The sequence below is a fragment of the Poecile atricapillus genome, chromosome 4, assembly GCF_030490865.1.
Source record: "Poecile atricapillus isolate bPoeAtr1 chromosome 4, bPoeAtr1.hap1, whole genome shotgun sequence".
NCBI lineage: Eukaryota > Metazoa > Chordata > Aves > Passeriformes > Paridae > Poecile > Poecile atricapillus.
Window position 1 is genome coordinate 3,937,144 of NC_081252.1, and position 23,245 is coordinate 3,960,388.

The 23,245-nt window shown below is 59.5% G+C and overlaps 3 protein-coding genes across 15 annotated transcripts; 2 read left to right on the forward strand and 1 right to left on the reverse strand.

Annotated features, from left to right (window-relative positions):
- Positions 1-4,212: 4,212 nt before the first annotated feature.
- On the forward strand, positions 4,213-6,390 carry DCTN6 (dynactin subunit 6). Its single transcript, XM_058837016.1, has 7 exons — positions 4,213-4,329; positions 4,479-4,543; positions 4,624-4,729; positions 5,382-5,470; positions 5,672-5,719; positions 5,806-5,948; positions 6,036-6,390. The coding sequence occupies exons 1-7, from the start codon at positions 4,250-4,252 to the stop codon at positions 6,132-6,134; spliced, it is 630 nt and encodes a 209-aa protein (XP_058692999.1). The 5' UTR covers positions 4,213-4,249; the 3' UTR covers positions 6,135-6,390.
- Positions 5,477-17,392, reverse strand: LOC131578394 (collagen alpha-1(I) chain-like). 12 transcript variants are annotated; one of them, XR_009277474.1, is made up of 9 exons: positions 16,619-17,392; positions 16,092-16,183; positions 15,756-16,009; positions 14,960-15,065; positions 12,819-13,416; positions 11,087-11,439; positions 7,002-7,112; positions 6,143-6,789; positions 5,477-5,617 (listed from the first exon to the last, which is right to left on the reverse strand). XR_009277474.1 is itself a non-coding variant. In XM_058837011.1 (7 exons), exons 2-7 carry the CDS (start codon positions 14,972-14,974, stop codon positions 6,723-6,725), a joined length of 723 nt encoding a protein of 240 aa, XP_058692994.1. In that variant the 5' UTR covers positions 14,975-15,065; positions 15,756-16,259; the 3' UTR covers positions 6,546-6,722. The 12 variants fall into 12 exon arrangements, 3 of the variants coding, with proteins under 3 accessions (XP_058692993.1, XP_058692994.1, XP_058692995.1); XR_009277471.1 differs by having other exon boundaries at positions 15,756-16,183; XR_009277473.1 differs by having other exon boundaries at positions 15,756-16,187.
- Positions 8,291-21,874, forward strand: RBPMS (RNA binding protein, mRNA processing factor). Of its 2 annotated transcripts, XM_058837017.1 has the most exons (9): positions 8,291-8,422; positions 14,296-14,373; positions 14,554-14,592; positions 14,701-14,763; positions 15,487-15,637; positions 16,266-16,396; positions 18,112-18,181; positions 19,495-19,600; positions 20,199-21,874. In XM_058837017.1, exons 1-7 carry the CDS (start codon positions 8,360-8,362, stop codon positions 18,172-18,174), a joined length of 588 nt encoding a protein of 195 aa, XP_058693000.1. In that variant the 5' UTR covers positions 8,291-8,359; the 3' UTR covers positions 18,175-18,181; positions 19,495-19,600; positions 20,199-21,874. The 2 variants fall into 2 exon arrangements, with proteins under 2 accessions (XP_058693000.1, XP_058693001.1); XM_058837018.1 differs by lacking the exon at positions 16,266-16,396.
- Positions 21,875-23,245: the final 1,371 nt, after the last annotated feature.

Consider the following 23,245-nt stretch of genomic DNA (forward strand, 5'->3'; position numbering starts at 1 on the left):
GTGCCGCCTCTCCCCCATCGGGCGGATCGAGGCGGCACCGGGCCCGGGATCGGTCTCGGGTCCGGGATCGGTCTCGGGTCCGGGGTCGGTCTCGGGTCCGGGGTCGGTCTCGGGTCCGGGATCGGTCTCGGGCCCGGGATCGGTCTCGGGTCCAGGATCGGTCTCGGGTCCGGGGTCGGTCTCGGGTCCGGGATGGGTCTCGGGCCCGGGATCGGTCTCGGGTCCGGGGTCGGTACCGGGCCCGGGATCGGTCTCGGGTCCGAGATCGGTCTCGGGCCCGGGATCGGTCTCGGGTCCGGGGTCGGTCTCGGGCCCGGGATCGGTCTCGGGTCCGGGGTGGGTCTCGGGCCCGGGATCGGTCTCGGGTCCGGGATGGGTCTCGGGCCCGGGATCGGTCTCGGGTCCGGGGTCGGTCTCGGGTCCGGGGTCGGTCTCGGGTCCGGGGTCGGTACCGGGCCCGGGATGGCGGCGGCGGTTCCCGCTGCGGACGCGGAGCCCCCGTGTGGGCCCGGGACCCCGCAGGGCGCCCTCTGGCGGACACGGAGCGCCCGCTGCGAGCGCGGCGCCCCCCGGCGGCCCCGGGACAGCGGCACGAGGGGGGCGGGGCCAGGGAGGGGCGGGGCCAGCGCAGGTGTGAGGGGCGGGGGCACGGAGCGCGTGCGCAGCTCGGGACAGCGGAGCGCGTGCGCAGCTCGGGACAGCGGAGCGCGTGCGCAGCTCGGGACAGCAGAGCGCGTGCGCGGCGCGGGGCCGCCTCAGGTGTGCGGGGCGGGGCCGGCACAGGTGCGAGGGGCTCCAGAGCGGCTGCGCGGGGCGGGACCGAGGGCATTTAAACCCCGGAAGGGCGGCGGCCGCCATTTTCTCCCCAGTGCCGGCAGGAGCCGGTTGCTGCCGCTCCGGTGAGGCGCTTCTCTCTCCTCTCTGCTTTTATCTCTCCTTTCTCTGCTTCTCTTTCCTCTCTGCTTTTATCTTTCCTTTCTCTGCTTTTATCTCTCCTCTCTGCTTCTGTCTCTTCTCTGTTTCTCTCTCCCCTGTCTCCTTCTCTCTCCTTTCTCTGTTTTTCTGTCCCCTCTCCGTTTTTCTCTCCCGTCTCCTTCTCTCCCCTCTCTGCTTTTATCTTTCCTTTCTCTGCTTCTCTTTCCTCTCTGCTTTTATCTTTCCTTTCTCTGCTTTTCTCTCCTCTCCGCTTCTCTCTCCCGTCTCCTTCTCTCCCCTCTCTGCTCTTGTCCTCCGTCTCCCCCTCACACCGCCCGCTCCTCTCTCCCCTCACCTCCCCGCCCGCCCCCTCCTCCCCAGCCTGACCCCCGCCTCTCTTCCTACTCTGTCTCTCCCTCCCGCTCCCTCCTCACCCGGCCCAACCTGGCTCTGCCCTCCGTTCTCCTTCTGTCCCCGCTCCCTTCCCCTGCTCCTTCTTTCTCCCCTCCGCCGTCCCTGCCCCGGCCTCTCCCTGTCTCCCCTCCGCCCCTGTTTATCCGTGTCCCCCTTCTCCCCTCCTTGGCGGTGCTGTCGCCCCTCTGTCTGTGCCGCCCTTTCCTTCTCTGTCCCTTGTCCCTTTCTCTCTTCCCCCGCAGCCGCGGGGCTCGGGGCGCCGGATAATAAAGCCCAGAGGGCCGGAGCCGGCGCCCCCGGCGGGAATCCCCTCACGGGGCCGGAGCCCGCGGTGCGGGTCCCCCCACGCACAACACCGCCCCACACTGCCGGGTGTCCCCACATCACACTGGGGGCTGAGGGGGGCCGGGGCTGGGAGGGGGGCTCAGGGTGGGCCCCTCCTCCGGAGGGGTCCTGGGGTGGCTTAGCGAGGGTTGGGGGGCTGGGGGGGTTTGGGAAGGGCCCCCTCGTTAGGAGGGGGTCCCGGGTGGGGGGTGGGTCAGGGAGGGCCCCCTCCGGAGGAGGGGTCCCGGGGAGGGGCGGGGGGCGGGGCCCCCTCCGGAGGGGGGGGGTCCGGGGTGGGAGGGGCTGGGGGGTTCCGCCCCCCTAAGCCCCTCCCACCTTGGCCCCTCCCCTCCGGGCGGGGCCCGGCCCGGCCCCTCCCCAGGACCCCTCCTCCGGACAGGGGCCCTGGGGGGGAGGGGGGCGGGGTGGGTGGGGGGGCAGCAGGCGGGGTCACGTCACTCTGAACCGTAATCGCACATTTGTGTCAAACGACCACACTCCCCCTCCTATTCCCCCCCCACCCACCCCGCCCCCCCTCCCCCCCAGGGCCCCTGTCCGGAGGAGGGGTCCTGGGGAGGGGCCGGGCCGGGCCACGCCCGGAGGGGAGGGGCCAAGGTGGGAGGGGTTTGGGGGGGCGGAACCCCCCAGCCCCTCCCACCCCGGACCCCCCCCTCCGGAGGGGGCCCCGCCCCCCGCCCCTCCCCGGGACCCCTCCTCCGGAGGGGGCCCTCCCTGACCCACCCCCCACCCGGGACCCCCTCCTAACGAGGGGGCCCTTCCCAAACCCTCCCCCCCAGGACCCCCTCCAGAGGAGGGGGCCCACCCTAAAACCCCCCGCACCCCCCACCCGGGACCCCCTCCTAACGAGGGGGCCCTTCCCAAACCCCCCCATCCCAAACCCCCCCGCAGCCCCCCAACCCTCGCTACCCCACCCCAGACCCCTCCGGAGGAGGGGCCCACCCTGAGCCCCCCTCCCAGCCCCGGCCCCCCCCTCAGCCCCCAGTGTGATGTGGGGACACCCGGCAGTGTGGGGCGGTGTTGTGCGTGGGGGGACCCGCACCGCGGGCTCCGGCCCCGTGAGGGGATTCCCGCCGGGGGCGCCGGCTCCGGCCCTCTGGGCTTTATTATCCGGCGCCCCGAGCCCCGCGGCTGCGGGGGAAGAGAGAAAGGGACAGAGAGAAAGAGGATAAGGACGAGAGAAGGAGGATGAAGACGAGAGAGGAAGGACAAGGAAGAGAGGGAAAGGATAAGAGAGAGGAAGGATAAGGAAAAAAGAGAAAGGATAAGGACGAGAGAGGAAGGACAAGGAAGAGAGGGAAAGGATAAGAGAGAGGAAGGATAAGGGGGACAGGGAGGGTAAGAGGGGGCACAGGCGAGGATAACGGGAGGCAGGGTCGGGACGGGCGGGAGGATGGAGGGAGAAGGAGAAGGAATAATAGAGACAGGAGTCAGGGTTTGTAGGGAAACAGAGGGTGTAGGGGGAGGCTGGGTGTGGAGGAGGGAGGTGTAGGTAGAGGGGAAATTGAAGGGAGTAGGGCTGGATAACAGCGGAAGGAGGGAGAAAGGAAGGAGGGAAGGAGTGGGAGATTGAGGGACATAGAGGGGCAAGGAGCGGAGGGAATGAGGAAATTGGGAGGAGAGGGGTAAGGGGTAGGAAGGGGAGAAAAAAGAGACAGAAAGAACCTCACCTGGGCTCCCACCGAGGGAGCCCGGACCGCCTATCACCAACCCCAGCACATCCTAAGGACGCAAATGGCGCCTACTTCCACTTCCGGGGTTCAAATGCCCTCGGCCCCGCCCCGTGCAGGCTCCCTGGAGCCCCGCGCAGGCGCCTTGGAGCCCCGCGCCAGGTGCCCTGGAACTGCGCGCACCTGAGCCGGCCCCGCCCCTCACCCTGACCCGGCCCCGCCCCGCGCTCTGTGGCCCCGCCCCTCACCCTGACCCGGCCCCGCCCCTCACCCTGAGCTGGCCCCGCCCCTCACCCTGACCCGGCCCCGCCCCTCACCCTGAGCCGGCCCCGCCCCTCACCCTGAGCCGGCCCCGCCCCTCACCCTGAGCCGGCCCCGCCCCGGGGCTGCCTCGCTCCGCCCCTCGGGTTCCCCTTCCCCCGCCCCCTCAGTCTGACGCGTGCCCTGAGCCCCAAAATTCAGGATTTTGGATCTCTGATCAAAGCCTTAAACTGCCTCCATGAGCCTCCTTTCGCACGCCCCAAACAGGAGCGGAGTCTGCTTCGCAGCCCAAATACTGCCCGGCTGGGGGCTGGTTCCAAGCGTCAAAAACGCAGGACTTGGAGCACCCCACCCTCCGAAAAATCCGGGACTTCGTCTGCATTTCTGAGGGATTAAAAAAAAAAAAAAAAAATTAAAAAAAAAAAAGAAGGCTGATTTATTTATTTCAGGACCCTAAAACGGCCCACATGAGCCCGGTGCCCCCAAAGGCGGGCCTTGGTGTCTGTTTCTCAAGCACGAACACGCCAAGCCCTCTCTGAGCCCTCAAACACGGGACTCGCTCTCTCTTTCCAGCTTCCCGAGCCCCTTCCCTCAGCTGCCGGCCTTTCCCGCCCCTTCCCGGGGTTCCCGGGGTTCCGGGAGGAGCGATGGGGTCGGGCCCACCCCCGGAGCTCCGCCCCGCGCAGGCGCCGCTGCCCGCGGCCATGGCGGAGAAGGTGCAGAAGAGGTGAGTCCCGCTCCCTTCTCGCTCCCTCCCCGCTCCCTCCCTCTTCTCTCCCCTCCCGATCCCTCCCACACCCACCCCGGGACGCGTTCTCCCCTCCCCGGGAGTCCGCCCCCCCTCCTCGGCCGTCACCTCCCGCTCGCTCCCCGCAGCGTGAAGATCGCTCCGGGGGCCGTGGTGTGCGTGGAGAGCGAGATCCGCGGGGATGTGACCATCGGTAAGAGCCCGCTGTCCCCCGGCCCCGCCTGGCCACACCGCCGGCAGCGGCCCCGCGGTGACACCGGGCTGTCCCCGCAGGGCCCAGGACCGTCATCCACCCCAAGGCCCGCATCATCGCCGAGGCGGGGCCCATCGTCATCGGAGAAGGGAACCTGATCGAGGAGCAGGCGCTCATCATCAATGGGTTCGTGGGACACTCGGGGGCTGGGGGGCTTAAAAACCCTGGGGGGCAGAGTTTATTTAAAAAAAAAAAAAAATCACCAAATGTCGTGCTTTTGTGTACACGTGTGGCACTGGGGCTTGGGGAGAAGCCACGGCATTAGCAAAGGTTAAGTGCTTGAAGGGATGCTAAAGATAATTTTGTACCACCCCCTGCCACAGGCAGGGACATCTTCCGCTATCCCAGGTTGCTTCAATCACTGTCCAACCTGGCCTGGAACACTTTCAGGATTGGGGCAGCCAGCGTTGCCCTGGGCAACCTATTGATTATCTCACCTCCATCACAGTAAAGATTTTCTTACATACATGTGACCTAATTTTCCCCTCTTGAAGTCTGTGCCCATTACTCCTTGTTCTGTCACTCCAGTTGCTGAAAGTGTCCCTCTCCAGCTTCCTTGTAGGCTCCCTTCAGGTTGGTTGCTAAGTCCCTCTGCTGAATCCTTCTCAAGCTGACAGAGTAGCAGAAGTCTAATCCTAAACAATCTCAAAATTCTGACAGTGCAGCTCTGCTGAGTGGGATAGCTATGGCTTCAGTCAGGCTGGCACAAAGTTGAGCTGCCACACAGAACACTGTCTTCGTGCTCTCAGACGTGGGAATCTGTTCTTCCTTCTTGCAGCTATCCAGAAAATATAACCCCAGAGAGCGAAGATGTGGAGCCCAAGCCCATGGTCATCGGCACCAACAATGTTTTTGAGGTTGGGTGCTGTATCCTTGCTGTGGGGGGACAAACCATCCCTTGTCACATCCACTGCACTTCTGGGTCCCTCCAGAGGGAAGTGTCTGTGGGCTCTGTCGGGGTTCAAATAGCCCAGGGCTGGGTGGTGGTTTGGAAAAGGCATCAGGGTTTTTCACCTGTTGGAAAAAAAAGCAAAGCGTTTTACAGTTTTACTTAACACAGACCCGTAGATTCCCAAGCCATGAAGGTGGGAGACAACAACGTCATCGAATCCAAAGGTAATGCTCAGCCGGGATTCTGCTCCTGTAAACGCTGTGGGGACAAGGCTCACAGGGATTCCCCTCTCTCTCCCTCTGCCTGGCAGCGTTTGTTGGCAGGAACGTGATCCTGACGAGCGGCTGCATCATCGGGGCCTGCTGCAACGTCAACACGTACGAGGTGATCCCGGAGAACACCGTCATCTACGGGGCCGACTGCCTGCGGCGCGTGCAGACCGAGCGGCCGCAGGTGCGTGTGGGACACGCTGCCACCTCCTGTCCCCCTCTGCCTGCTGCCCTCAGGCCGTTCCCTCACCTCTCCCGCCTCCCTTTCCAGCCCCAGACGCTGCAGCTGGATTTCCTGATGAAGATCCTGCCCAACTACCACCACCTGAAGAAGACCATGAAGGCCTCGTCCACCCCTGTCAAGAGCTGAGCACCCACCTCGTGCTTCCAGTGCCTGGCCGGGTGCTTGGTCCTGGGAAGCACTGCACACTCTGGGAAGCGTCCGGTCTCCACACCCCTCATTCCATCAAACCACTTCTTGCTTGTTCATGTAATTTATTCATCTTGCACCGGGAATCTCAGACCTGCTTTGAGTCTGTCGTCTCCCACGCGTTAACTCCGTTGTTCGTGCTTTGTTTTGGGAATAAAACATATGAAATAAAACATCCCCTGTTCTGCTGTCCGAGCGAAGCGCAGCCTTGTGACCGTGCGGGGCGCGGTGCCTGGGCCACACGGGCCGTGTGTCACCGCGTCCCCGCCGGGGACAGCCCCGGTGCCGTCGTGGTGCCGGCAGAGGGCGGTGTGACCTCGGGATCCACACGGACCCTGGGCTGGGAAAAGCTCCGCGGACCCGGTGCCACCCCCCGCCCCTTCCCTCGAGAGCTGCTCCTGCTCGGGCTGCCTCCCAGAGGACCCGGAGCAGAGCTGAACCTTGTCCGCTCGTTCCGCTGGAGCCTCGGGAATCGCCACTCTACCCAGCCGTCCCTCCAGAGTCACCACTTGTTCACGACTTCCCTTTCTATCCCTCTATGACACAGTCCAGCGTTGTGTCCCAGCACAGATGGACATGGGTGCAGCAAAAATTCCTGTAGGAAGGAGGGAGAGAAGGGAGAGGATCAGGAACTACCACAGAGGAACCCAAATTTTTGTGGGACATGGGGCTTTGGGTTGGGACCGGGGGTTTCAAGGCAAGGAAGCAGTGCGAGATCTGCTGGGCCAAACTGGATTTTCTCCCCACGTCCAGTTTCATAGACACAAAAAATCCAAACCTCCCCTTTTTTCGGTGTGTGATTCCAACCTGGGTTCCAGCGCTGCTGGGGAATTGCAGCTCTTCCCCAAAGCTGAGTCCAAATAAGGGTTGTGAATATTGTCCCACCCGCTGTCCAGCCAGAGCTTTTTGTCGAGATGCCTATGGAGGGAAAAAACAATGCGAGATGAAAGACATCTCTAAATTCTCCCCTTGCTGAAAAATCTACCCCAGAAATCAGAGGCTCCAGCAGATTTGGGTGACGAGATGGGTCTCTGTGCTCTAGATTCCCTCTGGCGGGGATCGCTGCCCTTGTAGCCAGACATTTCCCGCTTCCCAAATCCAGCCGGCGCAGCTCATTTCCACCTCCCTCCCGGCGAGAGGTTCTGCCCTGTAAATCGCTGCTGCGGGGAGCCTGCAAACCTGCGGGCAGCCAGGCTGTGTCCCCTGGGCAGCACAGGCGGACAGCAGCCCCCGGGTCTGTTTCGGCCGGTGAGGCGCAGAAAGGCAAGCGATGACCCTAAGCGGCCGCTGGGAGCCAGCCCTGTGCCAGGGGCAGGATGTCCTCGGTGTCACCTCCGGGCCCCGAGAGCGCCTGGTCTGGGCGCAGTTGCTGCTCTCCACCCCGAGGGTCTCCGGTCACCGAGCGCAGCCCTGCGGGACCACAGCCCCCCCCCTGGGGCTGTGCGGGGCTGGAAGGACCCAACACCGAGCTCTGGGATGAAGCGCTCACGATGCCAGGCCCGGCGAAGGCTCTGCAAACCCCCAGCCTAAGCATGAGGCTTAAATGCAGCCCCCGGGCCAGGCGGGGAGGGGTTGAGCCCCCAGGTGGGGCTGGTTGGGGTGATGAGCCCCCACCGGTCCTTCCACTGCCCCCAACCTTTCATCGGGGGTCCCTTCCTCTGCCCCACAGCCCTGATGTGCCCCAAGCCTGGTGGCCCGTATCCTTAACCTTGCGTTCTGTGTCCCCAGGACTGTGTCCCCTCTGCCCAGCCCTGTCCTATACCCTCAGCCCGTGTCCCATGTCCCTGAGGCTGTGTCCGTCTCCCCATTCTTGTGCCCCGTGTCGCCAGCCTTGCATCCGGTGTCCCCAACCCCACGTCCTGGACTGTGTTCCGTGTCTCCAGCACCGTCCTCTATTCCCAACTCTGTGTCCTGCGGCCCCAGCCCCGTGTCCCGCGTTCCCAAAGCCGCATCGCGCGTCCCATCGCCCGCCTCCCGTATCCCCGGCCCTGCCGCTCCTCCATCCCCCCCCGCGCCCCGCTCCGTCCCCGCCGCGCCCCCGCCCCGTCCCTCCCCGGCCGCGCCGCCCCGCCCCGGCCCCCCCGCCGCCGCCGGGACCAGCCCCCAGCACCGCCCGCCCGGACGCGGCTGCCGCCGGCGGGACGAGGAGCCTGGCCGGTCGCACCATGAGCAGCGTCCCCGCCGACAGGGAGGGCGGCCCCGCCGACACCAGCCTGCCCGAGGAGGAGGTACCGGGGGACACACACACACACACGAGGGATCTGGGGAGGAGAGGGTCCGGCTTCCCCCTCCCCGCCCGCGATCCCCGGTAGCTGCGCTCCGCGGGTGCCCACGCACCCGCTCGGGATGGGCGGGGGTCCTCGCCGGGGGGGTCCCGTCGGCTTCGGCGGCTCCCGGTACCCGGGGCTGCTGCGGGGGGAACGGGGACGAGCGGCGGGAGCGCATCCCCGCTCCCCGGGACGCTCCCATTCACCGCCCGCCTCCCCCTGGGGCTCCCCGCAAAAGCCCCTCCGCCTCGCCGGAGGGAACCTGCGGGCGCGGGGAGCCCCACTCGAGACCACGGATCTCCCCGGGAGGCGTGCGGGATAAACCAGGCTCCCCTCGGTCCCGCTGCCGGTGTCTGCTGCCGGCGGTGCCCGTGGGTACCGTGCATCCGGCGGCCGCGCATCTTTTTCCCGTGAGCCTCGCCCCAAAAATGTCCAAAACGCTCCCATCCCCACGGGAGACCAACCCCACAGCCCGCCACGGTGAGAGCTGCTTTTCTTCATTCCAGCCGGAAAGTTCCTGGTTTTGCCCGTGACCTTGAGATGGGAATTTGGACTTTGTGAGGGTGAGAGCGGGAAGATTTCTATCTGAGATCTCCTCTTCCTCCTCACCGTCCACCCGGCTGGGCTGCTCCAGCAGGTCCCTGCTGGGCTCCCTGGCTGGTGGCCGAGGCTGGGATCAATCACCGCAGCTCCATCGCCCGCTGTCGCCTGCCTTCGTTTGCTTATTCCAGAGGTGCTTCCGGCTCCCAACTTCCCAAAGTTTCCTAAATAACGGGGAGTTTTCCCCACTGGCGGCCTTGCGGGGTGTGTGGGAGACGATGCTGCGGCTCCGTTGGGCACGGCAGTGGGTGACAGCCGTGGAGCCCTGTTGCTTTTCCCAAAAGCATGGCCTGCACCGTGCTGGCAAAAGGCAACCCTCGCTCTGCTCCCGGTCGGATCCGCAGGGCCCGGGGCTGGATGATCCTTGGGGATGCTGGACATGGGGAACCCCCGGAGGGGACGGCTGGGAGGTGCCAGGGACACCCAGAGGGCCGCGGACAGGCGAGGAGGGCGATGCCCACTCACCGCCCGCAAGCCTCGCTCCTCCCGTTGCCAGGCAGGTATTTTCCCTGCAGGACTTTTTCCAGCCCAGGCTGGAGGAGCCGGTGCTGTCTTATTTGCTCAAGCGCTGGGAAGAGGATTGCTCAGCTACTGTGCCTCACCTCCTCCCTCCCAAGGCTTGCCTTCCAGCCTCCTGCTCCCTCCGAAAAGAGGGAGAGGCAGCCCCCATCCCGGGGAGCTCAGCCAGGGTGCTGCCGGGTGGGAAAAGCCCCCACTTCATCCCCGCTCCTCCTGCCTGCTCCTGGCAGCCAGGATGGCCTCCCGGTCCCTCCCGTCTGTTCCCCCGGGAAGGACCCCCCCGTGCAGGGCAGCTGTGGGCCAGGGGCTTCCCCACGGAGGAGCCAGAGCAATTTGGGAAGGCGGTCACGTCACTTTGGCCGGGCGAGAACGGCATGTAAAAAGCTCGGCGGAGGCCTTATTTGGTAGCGGAGTGGCTGCGGAGAGCCCGGCTCGTGGCTCTCGTCCCCATCCCATGCCAGATCCCTCATCCCGGGGGAACCGCGCCGTGGGGAGGGGACCCCACGGATGATTTCTAGGGGCAATGTGCCCAGCCAGTGGATAAAATTTGCCTCCGTGGCCCCAGTGTTGCATCCCCCGCCTCGTGTTCCCGCTTCCTTTCCTCCTTGAGGCGTGGGGTCCGGAGGGTTTGGGAGCAAGCTCCAGGCGGGACAGGGACGTGTGTGACCCGCGCCTGATCCCGCCGCTCCTCCGCTCTGTTGCAATCCCCCATCTGCTCCCTTGGCTGCTCGCTGCCTTTTCCTCTGCCGCTTCCTCGTTCCAGCCCCGGCAGCTCTGGACTCGCTTTTCCCCAAGGGCTATTCCTCTCCTCCTGTCCTTCACCGGACGCGAGAGAACCGTGATTTTCCAGAGAAGCGGGTGGTACGGGTGGTAGCTACGGGAGATTTCTCCCGCTCCTCCCGCATCCCCCGGGCGGAGAAGCCGGCATCCCCCGGCCTCAGCCTTGTTTATGTCGGGGAGTTTTGCGGGCTGAAGGCATGCGTACACACAGCCCGGGAATCTAAACCCAGCCGAGGAAGACGCTCCATTAGCCAAGAGACTTATTTATGGCAGGATTAATCCCGGCGGGGCGGGAATGCACCCCGCTTTGCCGGGAATGGGAGGGGAAGCCCTGCTCGCCCTGTTGCGCGGCTCGATGGCAGAGCCCCGTGCCATCGCCCTCCCGCTCCCGGTGCCTCCCCCTGCGGCGGGCAGTCAAGCGGATAATCGGCTGGTGGAGAATTAAAGCGAGCCCCGCTGGAAGGGGCGCACGGACGGACGAGAGGGATGGGAGCTGGGCTGAAGGAGGCGATTAAATGCCTCGTGGATGAATCACCCGGACGCCTCCCGCCGCCCCACGGCCTGTTAACGTTTACCGGGAGTGGTTTGGGCAGGGCAGGGCACCGGGGACGGCACCGAGACCAGGACCATGCCAGCAGGGCACTGCTGGGGCACCTGGCATCCCTCCAGGCATCACCATCTGATGGGGGTCCAAGCCAAGGAAATGTCTCCCTGGTGCCTCCTCACCTTCTGGAGACAAACCTGGCTCGTGGCTTCATGTGAGCAAGGGGAGGAGAAGGCTGCTGGTGCTCCAGCAAGGACCTCGCCGTGCTGGGGTTATCCTTGATCCATGCTCTGGGGACTCCAGTCACTTCCTGGCCCAGATCTTTGCCTCTCCTTGCATGTCCTCGGCCCTGACCATCCCAGCAAAACTCCACAGACCCTTTCCAGCATCCCTTAAATTGGCCCAAGACGAGACCCAGGGTTTCAGGGACAGAAGAAGGTGATGGTGGGATGCAAAGGTGAGAGGGACAGGCCAGAAGTGGGATGGAGATGGTTTCCAAGGAAGAGAAGAGTAGCAGATACGACAAGCAGAATTCCTGCAGGGAAAACAAAAGCCAGGAGAGGACATAACCAGGAGTGAGGCAACACAGGTAGGATCCAGCAGCCCTGGCAAATCTGGGAGCTGTGGGGTGCAGCAGCATGAGCAGAGGACAACTGTGGAAAGGGACTTGGAGCGGTCCCATAGCTGCCATCCCTATGGAAGGAAGTCAAGGTGGTCACCTTTGAGCTCCTCCTGGAGCAAACATTGGCACTTCTGACTTGAAAAAAAATCTTTGGTTCCACCCCAGATTTTAGGAAGAAGGAGAGACAGAGGAATGTTCCACCAAAAAGAAACTGAAACATGTTTGTACAGCAGAACTGAAATGAAACAGCTCAGGCTGTCCAAAAAAACCCGTGGGGTTTAGGCTGGGGGAATCCCATGCTCCAGCACCCTTTAATCCTTCCTTGAGAGCTGTCTGTCTGGCCCTGTCCCATGACATCCCTGGGAGCAGGCCTTGTGCCTGATCCACCTCCCAGGAGGAGTATTTCTTCCCTAGGGAAGGACATATACGTGCCTGCTGCTTGGCAATTTCTCTGATTAGGCTTTTCTTTTTTTTTTTTTTTCCTGCTTTAGGGAAAGATTTTCCCCCAGGAGTGTTTCTAGTAGAGGATGGGGAATGAATCCTTGGGATCTCTCAGCACAAAAAAAACCCTGGAGGAGCTCCCTGTGGGCCAAAGCTCCCTGTCCATTTAAGGGCAGGAGTAATACTTCTGTCAGGAATCTTTCCCTTGGCAGGAGGATATCTGTCCAGCCTGCTGGGATTATCCCCTAGGATGCTCCCTTGCTCTGCCAGTCCCACCTGCTCGTTACCCAGTCAAAGTACACTGTTTATGTAGCACCCACTCAAACATCCCTGGGGCTGGGTACATTTGTGGGGTGCACATGGGGAGCACCCAGGAGCTCACCTCCATCCCCTGCCCTGAGTCCCAAAAACCCTTTTGGGGCTGGAATCCAGCTGGGGGATCCTTTGGAGCCCTTCTCCCTCTTGCCGCTGTATAATTTTACAGATTCAAACTTGGCCGACCCGCGTTTGAACTTGCAAAGAAAACAAAGTCATTGGAGAAGAGAAGCCCTTCCTCTCTGGGGCTGAATTTCGGAGGGTTCCTTGGGATCTTTCATCTCTGTCTCTCTCCCATGTGGCTTTGGGGATAAATGGCCTGGCAGGCTTGGGCACGTACGGTTTGGATTTCAGGGATGCGGCAAACTGGCAGCGGGTTCCCCCACTCCCACCAGTCCCTCCCAGCGGAGCTGTGGCCAAGTTCCCTAATGTTTCCTGAAGCTCTCCAGAGGCAGAAAGCCAGGGATGGCTCCAGGGGTGAGGGAGAGAGGGGACACTGTGCAGGGATGCTCGGCCTGCTTGGGATGTCAACCCACCTGGGAGGGTGGATGTGTCTGGAGAGCAGATTCCCTGGACAGCTCAGGAGGATCTGTCTGAAAGCAAATATTTTTTACTCTAGGAAAGGAGAAGTTTGCTTTCTTTAGGTTGAATTTCATGGACACAAGGGGACATTGTCCAGGTGAATCCCTCCCTAGCCCCTGCCAGAAGAAGTTTGGGCAGTGTCTCCACTGGGGGAAGGGGCAGCACTCAACACTGTGGGATGTTCCATCACTCACGGGTCTCAGGAGACAGGCAGAAAGCTGGCAGGGGTCCCCCAAGGTGCTTTGGGGGATGGTCCCAGTAGAGGGGACAGGCTACCAGGCTGTGCCTGCCTGCAGCCCTGGCTCAGGATGGGGTGAGGACATCCCTTGTCTGCTATCTCATCCAGCCTGGATGCTGGAACCCGCAGGGGTGGTGATGGTGATGATAACTCTGGTATCCAGGATGGGTATCACCGGGCTGTTGACACAAGGGCTGTGTGCAAACAGCTGAGTACCTTTTGTTATTTAATAGATATAGGTCAGCCAGAGGTTTTCTTCCACAAAGCAGGAATGTTTGCTGCTCCCAGGCTGGGAGATGGGGGAGATAGCTTATCTGCAAGAGAAAGAAGAAATGTCAGCAAAAGAATAGGCCTGGGCTGGCTGTTTCCCATGTCTCTTTCCCAGGGAATGGGGCAGGCAGGGTGCCTGGCCAAAAGAATTAAATAAAATACATCGAGGTTTCCCCCTTCTCCAGCCCGAAGTGTTAGGATGAGATTTTGGGGATGAGGAAGAGGATCAGCAGGTTCAGTTCCCCACACTGCTCTCCCGGTTACAAGCTGAATGTAAAGCAAAACCATCCCAGCACAGTGTTTGCCCATCCCTGAGGAGCCCCACATCCCCCTTCAGGGTGGTGGGAGCAGGATTTCTGCCAAACATCCCAGCTCTGAGGATGCTGCACCATGGATAAACATTAGATCCACCCAAAAAGGGTTAAATCCCCTTAAAAGGTGACTTTCACAAACCAGGGACAAGCTGATTAAATCCAGCCCCCTCTAAAGCAGGGCCTTTCCTCCAGGAGGAAGAGTTGGTGTTTGTTTCTCCCAGTCCTTAATGAGTTGCTGCAATTAAACTGAGACAATAGGCATTGTCTGTGGAGACCGGGATCCGAGATGACGGAGAAATCCTGTTTGCCAGACCGGGGTAGGAAGGTGCTGGGATTCTGGGAGTTTTTTATCCTGGAGAGGACTGGTGGGGTGAGGACAGGTCCCTGTTACCTTTCCATGGTGCCTTAGCAGCTTCCTCTGTGGCCACATGGAGGATATGGGGACACCCCTCCCAAAAATTCAGCATCACTCAGGTGTGGCTTAAGGCTTTTGTCTGCCCAGGAGGTTCCTCTCGGGCTGGTATTGTCCCTCTGGCTGCGGGAAGCGGGGTGTATCCCCAAGTTAGGGGTGAGAGAGGGTCCCCAGGAACCTCCTTTATTCTTTTCCAGGTGAGGACACTCTTTGTCAGTGGGTTGCCTCTGGATATCAAGCCTCGGGAACTTTACCTACTCTTCAGACCCTTTAAGGTATCCAGCTGGGCAGGGAAAGGGGGGCTGAAAGCATGGGGCTGGCCTCTGCCCTGGTCCCATGGCCCCAAACCACTTGCTGGGATCTGGGAACCCACTGAAGTCCAATTCAGTCAGTTTATTCAGCTATTTAATTGTGAGGATCTCCACCAAACAGCCTTTTTAATCCTTTCCTTGCAGGGGTACGAAGGGTCTCTCATCAAACTCACCTCCAAGCAGGTAGGAGCTGCTCCAAATGGTGCAACCATCCCACCATTCCCTGAGGTGAGGGGCTACCCTCTCTGCTCCCCACAAGCCTCACTGATGACTCCTGTCCTTCCTCCACAGCCCGTGGGCTTTGTCAGCTTCGACAGCCGCTCCGAGGCGGAGGCGGCGAAGAACGCGCTGAACGTGAGTGTGCCTGGCCCAGCCACTCCATTTCTTCATCTTCCCCTTGTTTCCCTGTCCCCAGATACTCTCTGAATTCCTCCATCCCAAGGACGTGCACCTCCCATGCCACCCTGCCCCATGGCATCCCAACCCACCAGACAACCCCGTTATCGTTTCTCAGCTGCATCCTCCTTCCTGGGGGCTGCATCCCTCTCACCTTTCTCAGGGCCATCCAGAAGGTCTTGACTCAAGCCTTAGATAAAAGTGAGAAACAGCATTTCCAGCCTCTCCTGTTTACTCAGCAGGAAAAATCCCAGCTAAGTCTGCAAAAGAAAAAAGCAAATCTCACTTTCTTTCAGCAGCTTGTGAAGTTACCTGAAAATAGTCACAGGCAGAACTACATGGAGCCAGTTCTCCAATTCCTCCCCAGTTCTCCCTGTGTTTTTGTTTTGTTTGGGGTTGTTTTTTTCCCTTGTCTTCATTTCCAATGTAAAACCTTTTTTTTGGCTCCACTAATCCCTCTGGATAAGAGCTCGGCCTTGCAGGATGCCGACTGCCAAATATGGTGCCGATGCTAAAGATGCCGGAGGAATGCAAGCCGCCTCGGGGCCCGGCAAATTAGCTCATTTCGGGGCTGGAAGTTGAAAAAACCCATAAATAACGGGGAGCTATTTTTGCTGCGGGGCCGGCACGCGGCGGTGCTCGCCCACCCGCCACGCCTCCTTCCCTCCTTCCTTCCCACAGGGCATCCGCTTCGACCCCGAGATCCCCCAGACGCTGCGGCTGGAGTTTGCCAAGGCCAACACCAAGATGGCCAAGAACAAGTTGGTGGGCACCCCAAATCCCAGCACCCCTCTCCCCACTGCCGTACCTCAGTTCATCACCCGGGAGCCCTGTGAGTACCCCTGCACTGCCAGCAGGGCTCTTTTTGGGTTGGGATATTCTTTGGGGAGCAGGGATATCGTGAGCCGAGGGTGAAGGGGAACAGTGGGTCTGACTGGAAGCATTGGCACCTGCTTGCTGCGTGGTGGCACGTCCTGGGGGTTCCTGAAGGAACTGCTGGTGCTGGAGAGGACCTGGGACAGGTGACAGCCAGCCTGGCACGGTGCCTGGGAGCAGGATGAGGTCTCAGGAGAGACCTTGGCGATGTCTTGTGAGTGCTCCATGCCTGTTTCCGCTTCCAGAAGAGCTTCTCTCGTGCAGACACCAGCTCCTCACCTTGCTGTTGCACGCAGGCATGAGCTGCACTCTCTCCTCTCTTGAATCCCTGGGATTACTAAACCTCTTAGAGACAACGAGCCCAGCCCTGGCTCCCTGAATGATGCCCCCAGCCCTGTACCATTGCTCACCCTGTGTTATCCCAGCGGGTGAATTCTCTGTCAGCTTTGTGAGCCGGCTCTCAGCCGTGGCATCTCACACTTTTCTGGGGCCAGCTCTGCTCCTGCCTCAAGGGGAGAAGGAAGGACGCAGCGAGGGTTGCAGCCCTGTGGTCACCGTTAACTCTCCCTCTTCTTCTCTTGCAGATGAGCTCACAGTGCCTGCACTTTACCCCAGTAGCCCTGAAGTGTGGGGGCCGTACCCTCTGTACCCAGCGGAATTAGCACCTGCTCTACCTCCTCCTGCTTTCACCTATCCCGCTTCGCTGCACGCCCAGGTAATTCCGACCCATCCGCCTCCACCGCTCACCCTCCCTCCCGCCCGCCCCGGAGCCCCTTCCCCTCGGTGCTCACCGCACCACTAACTCTGCCCGGCTGACAGGCACTCGCTCCCCACTCCCCCCTGAGATTTAGGGAAGGCTCCCAAATGGAGCTGAATGCTGGCAGGGGTCCTGTCTTTCCCCAGACACCTCTCTCTGCCTTCCTGCTTTCGCTGGTACCTGTGGTGGGGCAGGTGGTGAGGGGGGAGGGAAGGCTGGGGATGCTCTCAGGGTCTGGAGCATCCCCATCGCTCCTGGCACCGAACCACCCATCCGGCTGGCCAGTGTGGGATGAGGGCTCCAGAACCCCTGGCTGCCCCTGGAGCATCGCTGCGTGCTGTTCATGGGGTGTGAAGCCAAGCAGCTCTCACCGGGGAGGAGAGGGAAGTGAAGTGCAAATGGAGGATCCATCTTTTATTGACGAGGCGCTGCCTCCTCACAAGCGCTTCCTGCTGGCTGCCGCTGCCGGTGGCCCCCGGTGGCAGCATGTGGCTGTTAAAAATTAACCATCCGCCTGGGAGAGGAGCGGGGGAAAGAGGAGAAGTGGAAATGGCGGAGGAAGAGGATTTCTTTGCAGTGCCAGCCTTGCAGCATCATGGGGAGGCTGGGAAAGGACGCCTGCCACAAGGGGAGAAAGGGCAGCTACCTCCTCAGCACCTGTGCTGGACATCATGCTGGCTTTTGCTCCTTGCTGCCTGCTCCACCTCAGTGATGAACAGGAGTTAAACAAGCACGTGGAAATAGATTTGCCAGACAAACTGCATCCGAAAGGCTCTTGGCCTTGGCCCATCAGGATTGAGCCAGGTTATCCAGAGCCACCATCACTGGGAGCTGGAGCAGCCAGGGGCTGGTTTGAGCAGGAGGGTGAGGAGAAGTGCTCAGTGTGCAAGCCATGTGCAGCCTTTGGATGGAACTCCGGCTTTTTGGGCCCTGCTGTTCATAGGAAGAGCGTTGGTAAATATTATTGCAGCTACGTACTTGCCTTGTCAAATAACTGCTAACAGGCAGCACCTGCCCTGCTCAGGGAAGCGCACAGCCAAGGAAACAGAGGCGTACGGAAGCTCCGAGGGTCCCTTGGGAAAACCCAGCCTGAGACCTGATGTTAGACAGAAGCAATATTATCCAATGTGAAATATCAGCGTGGTGGGGAGGGTGCTGGTGGCACCTTCCCATCCTCCTGTGCAGCTGCCGGTGTTGGGGGTGTGCTGGGGGGTGGGGTGTTGGAGACTGGTGCCACCATCCAAACTGGAGCTGCTTCGCTGGATCCTGCAGACAGCAGAGAGACCAGGAACTGCTGGATGGATGGTGGGGCTGGCTTGGAGTTATCTGGCAGAGCACTGAGTGCTTGCACGCCAAATTTTGGCATGTGATGTTTTCCGCCCTGTTTCAAGTGGGCTTTGCAGGAGCTAAGAAGGATGAGCTCACTCCTGCTCAGTGGGACCATGATGCTGCTGTCCCAGCTCCATCCTGCTGGAAGCAGGGGCGCCAGGGACTGTGCTCAGCCTCGGTGTTACTGTTTGGAATTGGAAATGGGATGGCTGTGCTGCTGGTGCTCCAACCTCCCTCCACCCTGTGCCTGGGAAAAGCCAGGAAAAGGGAGCCCAGACACAGCCTGATCTTGCCAGGGTGGGCAACCACCTCCCTCTCACCTTGTGTCCCCCTTGTCTTCGCAGATGCGCTGGCTCCCTCCCTCCGAGGCTGGTTCTCAGGGCTGGAAGTCCCGTCAGTTCTGCTGAATGCCGGGTGAGTGCCACTGTCCCGCTCCCATCCTTCTGTGCCACCTGGGGACCAGCTCCACCTTCACCCTGAGCTGTCCCCGCTGTCACTCCCAGGGTCTCCAGCAGCTCAGGGTGGGTGGCCACTTTTCAGCAGTCACCCCGAGTCCAGCTGCCCTCCTTGTCCCCAGAAGGGGATGTCTGTGCCACGATTCACCCCAACACTTTCCCACATGTCCCAGGGCAGGATGGAAAGGCACCATGCCAGAGGGGGGGTGTTGTGATGGAAAAGGCAGCCCTGACACAATCACTCATTAAACCTCAAAGAAAACTATCCGGGCAGCCCGGGGTGGTGGTGGGGCTGCCAAAACAAGAAGCACAGCCTCACTGAGCACCCAGCTGCCCAGCAGGAGGGAGGGACAGATCCCATTCCATCTGGGACCTCTTCGGATGGAAAAAGCCTTGCAAGATACACTCTGCAAATAACTTTGGCCTTTGTGGATAAACAAACAAAGGGGACTCAAATGGAAGAGGGAAAAGAGCCTTGGTGGACAGTGGAGCACTGCTTGCCCTGCAATCCCAGCCTGCCTGGGACCATCCTAGCTGGGAACTATCCCTGCTGGGAAGCCTCCTGCTTCCACACCCACCTGTGGAGAAACGCCAGTGGATCCAAAGCTCTGGCATCAGCTGCTTGCATGTGACTGCTGTGCCCATCTGCCTGACATCTGCAGCCCTGTGCTGCAGCCACGAGGTCACTCAGCTGGGAGGGCAGGAGGCCCAGCCCTGGCTGCAGCCGGCCCCAGACTTGGATCCATAAAGAATTCACCGGCTATTTTAGGCCCAGCAGATAAAAATAGGGAGTAGCCAGCCTTTGGGAACCAATGGTTCTTCCAAAATATGCAACATGCCCATGTTTCCAGAAAAAACGTAAGCAGAGACGTATTTGGGAAGGGGAGATGAGCGAATCCCTTGAAACAGGTCCACCAGCCCAAGAGCCACAGTGGGTGGTGAGGATGGAGGTCAGGGACCTCCTGTTTCCCTTCCAGGGCTCCTCCAGCTGGGAAGGGCACAGCCCACTGAGGGTTTGGCTGAGGGCCTGGCTCTCCTGCCTGCATCTGTCTGTATTTGCTGACTGGAGCCCATCACGGGGCCAATCCCAGAATCAGCTAGGTTGGAAAAGACACCCGAGATCACCAAGCCCCATCTTTGGCCGAACTCAGCGGCAAACTGTCCCCTCAGGAAGTGCTGACTCCGGTCACCGTGAAACCGCCCCTCCCCACAGCACACTGACCTCAGTCCCCAGTGCCAGCGTCCCTCACTCTCTGCTGCGTCCTCCCACAGGTCTCAGGTGTGTGATGGTGGCCTACAGTCAGTCTTGTGGGTATTAATGGAGTCTTCCGAGGTGGCTACTGGGTTGATGTGCTCTCCACAGGACCTCAGTGTGCTGGTAAGGACGTGACCCTGCGGGCTTGGCTGCTTTGGGAAGGGGGCAGAGGAGTGAGGAAGCCAACACAACGTCCCTGAGGGAATAGGCCCTGAGGGTGGCACGACTCTGGGGCTGCTCCAGCTGCTGCCCCGCAGAACCACGGCTCTGCCATTCCCGCCTTTCTCGCTGTTATCTGGGGTGAGAGTTTCCACAGCCAAGGAATGCCTCTCGGCTTTGAATTACCCCCGCTAATCTCATCTCCGTCCTTGCTTCCTGCCTTGGATCAACAGAGACCGAATTCCTCTTAAGCGCAAAATGCAACTCAAACTTAACTCCCAGCTTCCCAGTTCAAACCCCGGGGACCACAGGCAATGGGAGGAACAAAATCAGTGGGGTTCTTAGTGCCTGGGATGCTACCATCGCTCCCTGCAGGCATTTCCCACCTTTCCCTGCTAAACAACTGTCCTTGGAGAATGGTCCTGACACCGATTTCCAAAACAAGCCTCCTTCTCCCCTACCTTGCTTCCTTCCTTCCACGAAGGAAGGGAGATCAACCACAGCCCTTTTTCCTCCATCACAGCTGCTCTTTTTTTTTTAACACCTCTCTTTGTTGTTTCAGGCTTGAAAAAAAACCTCACACAAGTTTGGATTCCTCCAAGACTTTCCCACAGCCTCTATCACACATCTGCTCTCCTAGAAGAAAAAAAGAAAAAAAACATACCTAGTAATAATATTTTCCTCTTTTACACTGTATATTTGTAAGGAAGAGTGCGTTACTCCCGAAAGCATGGTTTGACAGGCATTGTTGTAGTGTTTGAAAAAGCTTTTCAAATGGAACCATAGGAAAGCAGACTTCAAAAAAGAAAAAAAAAACATAGAAAAAGGAAAAAAAAAACAAAACCAAAAACCAAAACAAGAGCAAGTATTTTTGTACCAAAGCTCCTCACGAGGACAATCTTACACCGGGTCGGACCACAGGTTTTGTGCTTGACTTTGGAGGTGTGTAAAGAAGAGTCTCGTTATCCCCTGGCCCCGTCAGCTGCATGATGTCGAAGGCATGATGTTCACAAGCGTGAGGATGTCGACGCACGCCATGCGGCTTTGTAGGAATTGCGCTCCCTCTGGCACAGGAATTGTGCTCCGGCCGTGTTGGCAAGGCGTCTGCAGACACTACAGTATTACTGTTTTCTTCCCAGTTGCACCAAATGACGAGCAGGCAGGACAATCAGGAACTTTCTTCCCCTGTTTTGTTGTGGTTTTTTTTACCTTGGGGCTGTGTTCATAGCTGCTGTGCAAAGCTTCCGTGGGGTACACCAGCTCGGATCAGGGATGGGCGGGCAGCCCACACATGTAGCAAGGTGACAATTTGCCTCCTCCTCCTCCTCCCTCCTGCCATGACTGCTCCAAGCTGTTACGGGCAACCTAAACTGCTGTATGAAAAAACATCCCAACAAATCCTTGGTTTGTCAGCTTCCTCGAGGCTGGACATGAGTCCTGAGGGGCTTCCCACTATGCTGAAGCGCTGGCCTGGTCTGGCCTGTGGTTTTAGTGCCGATGTTACGCTGGTCCAGCTGCTCCCTGCGCGGCATTCCCATGTTTCCGTGTTCAAAGATGAGAAGGGAGGCTGCCAACATCCTTTACAGAGATAAGAGTACCAGCAGAGAGACTGCTTGACATACTACTTCTCCTTCTCCTTGCTCCAGGAGGATATTTAGAAAAAGAAGAGAGCAAACTGACCCAAAACCTCTATCAGGTTTCGGTTTCTTGCAAAGGGAGGTGCAGAACTTCTCCTTCCATTGCCTTTCCCCTGTCTCCATTCCAGCTGCAGGGAACAATGAGCTCAGCTGCTGCCCAGGCCTCACCATAGCTGGTTTTTCCCAGCTGTCCGTGGCCTTGTTAAACATCATCACCTTTTCCTTTCTCCTTCCTCTTGTCCTGTGGGTGGGCCAAAATAAGATGGCTGAGATTCTGGCCGTCAGGGTGGGAGAGGGGGATGAAAAAATGAGGTTGGCTTTTCACCATCAGAAACCATCCTGTTGGGGTCTTCTGTGAAAAACGGGCCTGACGAAAGTGATGTGAGAAGAAATCAAATCCAAGACGAACCTCAGAGCGGCTCTAAAAGGAACGATACCGGCGTTCCCAAGCGACGGACTAACTCTTTTAGCAAACTATTTCCTGTACTTTGTCTCGTGGAGAGGAGAGAAGCTTCCACATTGTCTACTCTGCTTTTGGAAATATGTTTAAAGGTACTTTTCTATTGTAATTTTTTAAAAATAAAACCGGTGATTATTATAAGTTACGTGCAGAGCGTCGCTGTGTGCTGTGTATCTGGCTAGGAACAGGGAGAAGGATCCCAACACACCCCTCAGGGCCTTGGCAAACATCAACCTCTTTCCTCCCTCGGGAATAGCTGAAAGCACTGTGAGGCTCCCGGTTGATTTTTCAGGGCAGATGCCATCGTCCCTGTTTGGCTCCCTTGGATCTCTAGGAAAGCTCCAAAATCCAGGCTGGAAGGATCAGCAGGCTTTAAAGAAACGACTCCAAGTTTACAAAGATGTTATCGGTTAGTTTTTAAACCTACTAATCTTGGCAGGGAGCACAGGAGCTGGGATGCAATTTTCCATGAGCTCAGCCTCGGCTGAGGCAAACGTAACCTAGAGACGAAGGGCCAGATTAGCTCTGTATTTTTTTTAACACGCTGGGAATTCTGAAAAACTCGGGTTTCTAAGCCCAACCTAGAAATGCCTCCTCCTTTCTTTGCTCTGCTCCCACCCTGACAAATGCGACCAGCCCCCCCAGGAGCTTCAGCCAACAGGCCAGGCTTCAAAAACTAAGTGCCAGGAGCAAGCTCCAGCTTAGCAAAGGCAACCTGGAAAACAGGGTGTAAAGGCCAGGATTAAAAAAGCTACGAGCCCCGGGGTGGAAGGAAGAGGCACGGCAGTTATTTGAAACCCCTGGCTGGCAGGGATGAGTTAAGCCCTTAATGTTGGATGTAAATCCTGCTGCGGCCACCGCCACCGCGAGTCACGGCTTTCACAGCTTTCCTTCCGAGTTGCATCCAGCGGAGAGGTTTGTTGGCAGGCACGGGGGAGGAAGGGAAGGGAGCCACAACACACTGCTCAGCCCAAGAGCTGCTCCGAGCAGCGGCCACTGGCCAAAACCTCTGTCCCAGGCACCGCTTGAAGGGACACACAGATGTTTTTGGGAGCGGATTCAGCAGCAAACATCCTCCAGCTAAGAGAGCCGTGAAACGTGCACACATCCTGGACTTTGCCTGGGCATTGCATCTACTCCCAGATCTGCCCTGCGAAAGGAAGCGGGGCCTTGCCCAAAATATTTAACCTCTTGAACCATTTTTTTTTTTCCCATTTCCCCCATAAGCCAGGCTGTTTTTGTCTCTGTGCTGATGAGCGCTGCCCTCATCAGCAAGGGGCGGGAGCGGCACGCTGCTCGCCTGGTGTTCCCTTTGCCCGCGGTGACCTTTCCCCCTGTGGCCGGGGGAACATTCCTTCCCTGTGACCACTGGGGCACTTACAGGAAGGCCCAAGCCGCTGGCTGACACGGGAGAATTGCAAAACGGGATCAGGGACTCCCAGGCCAGCGCTGCCATCCGATACAAGGGATAAGTCCTGGGGGAATATGAACAAGCAGAGCTGGAAAAACCAA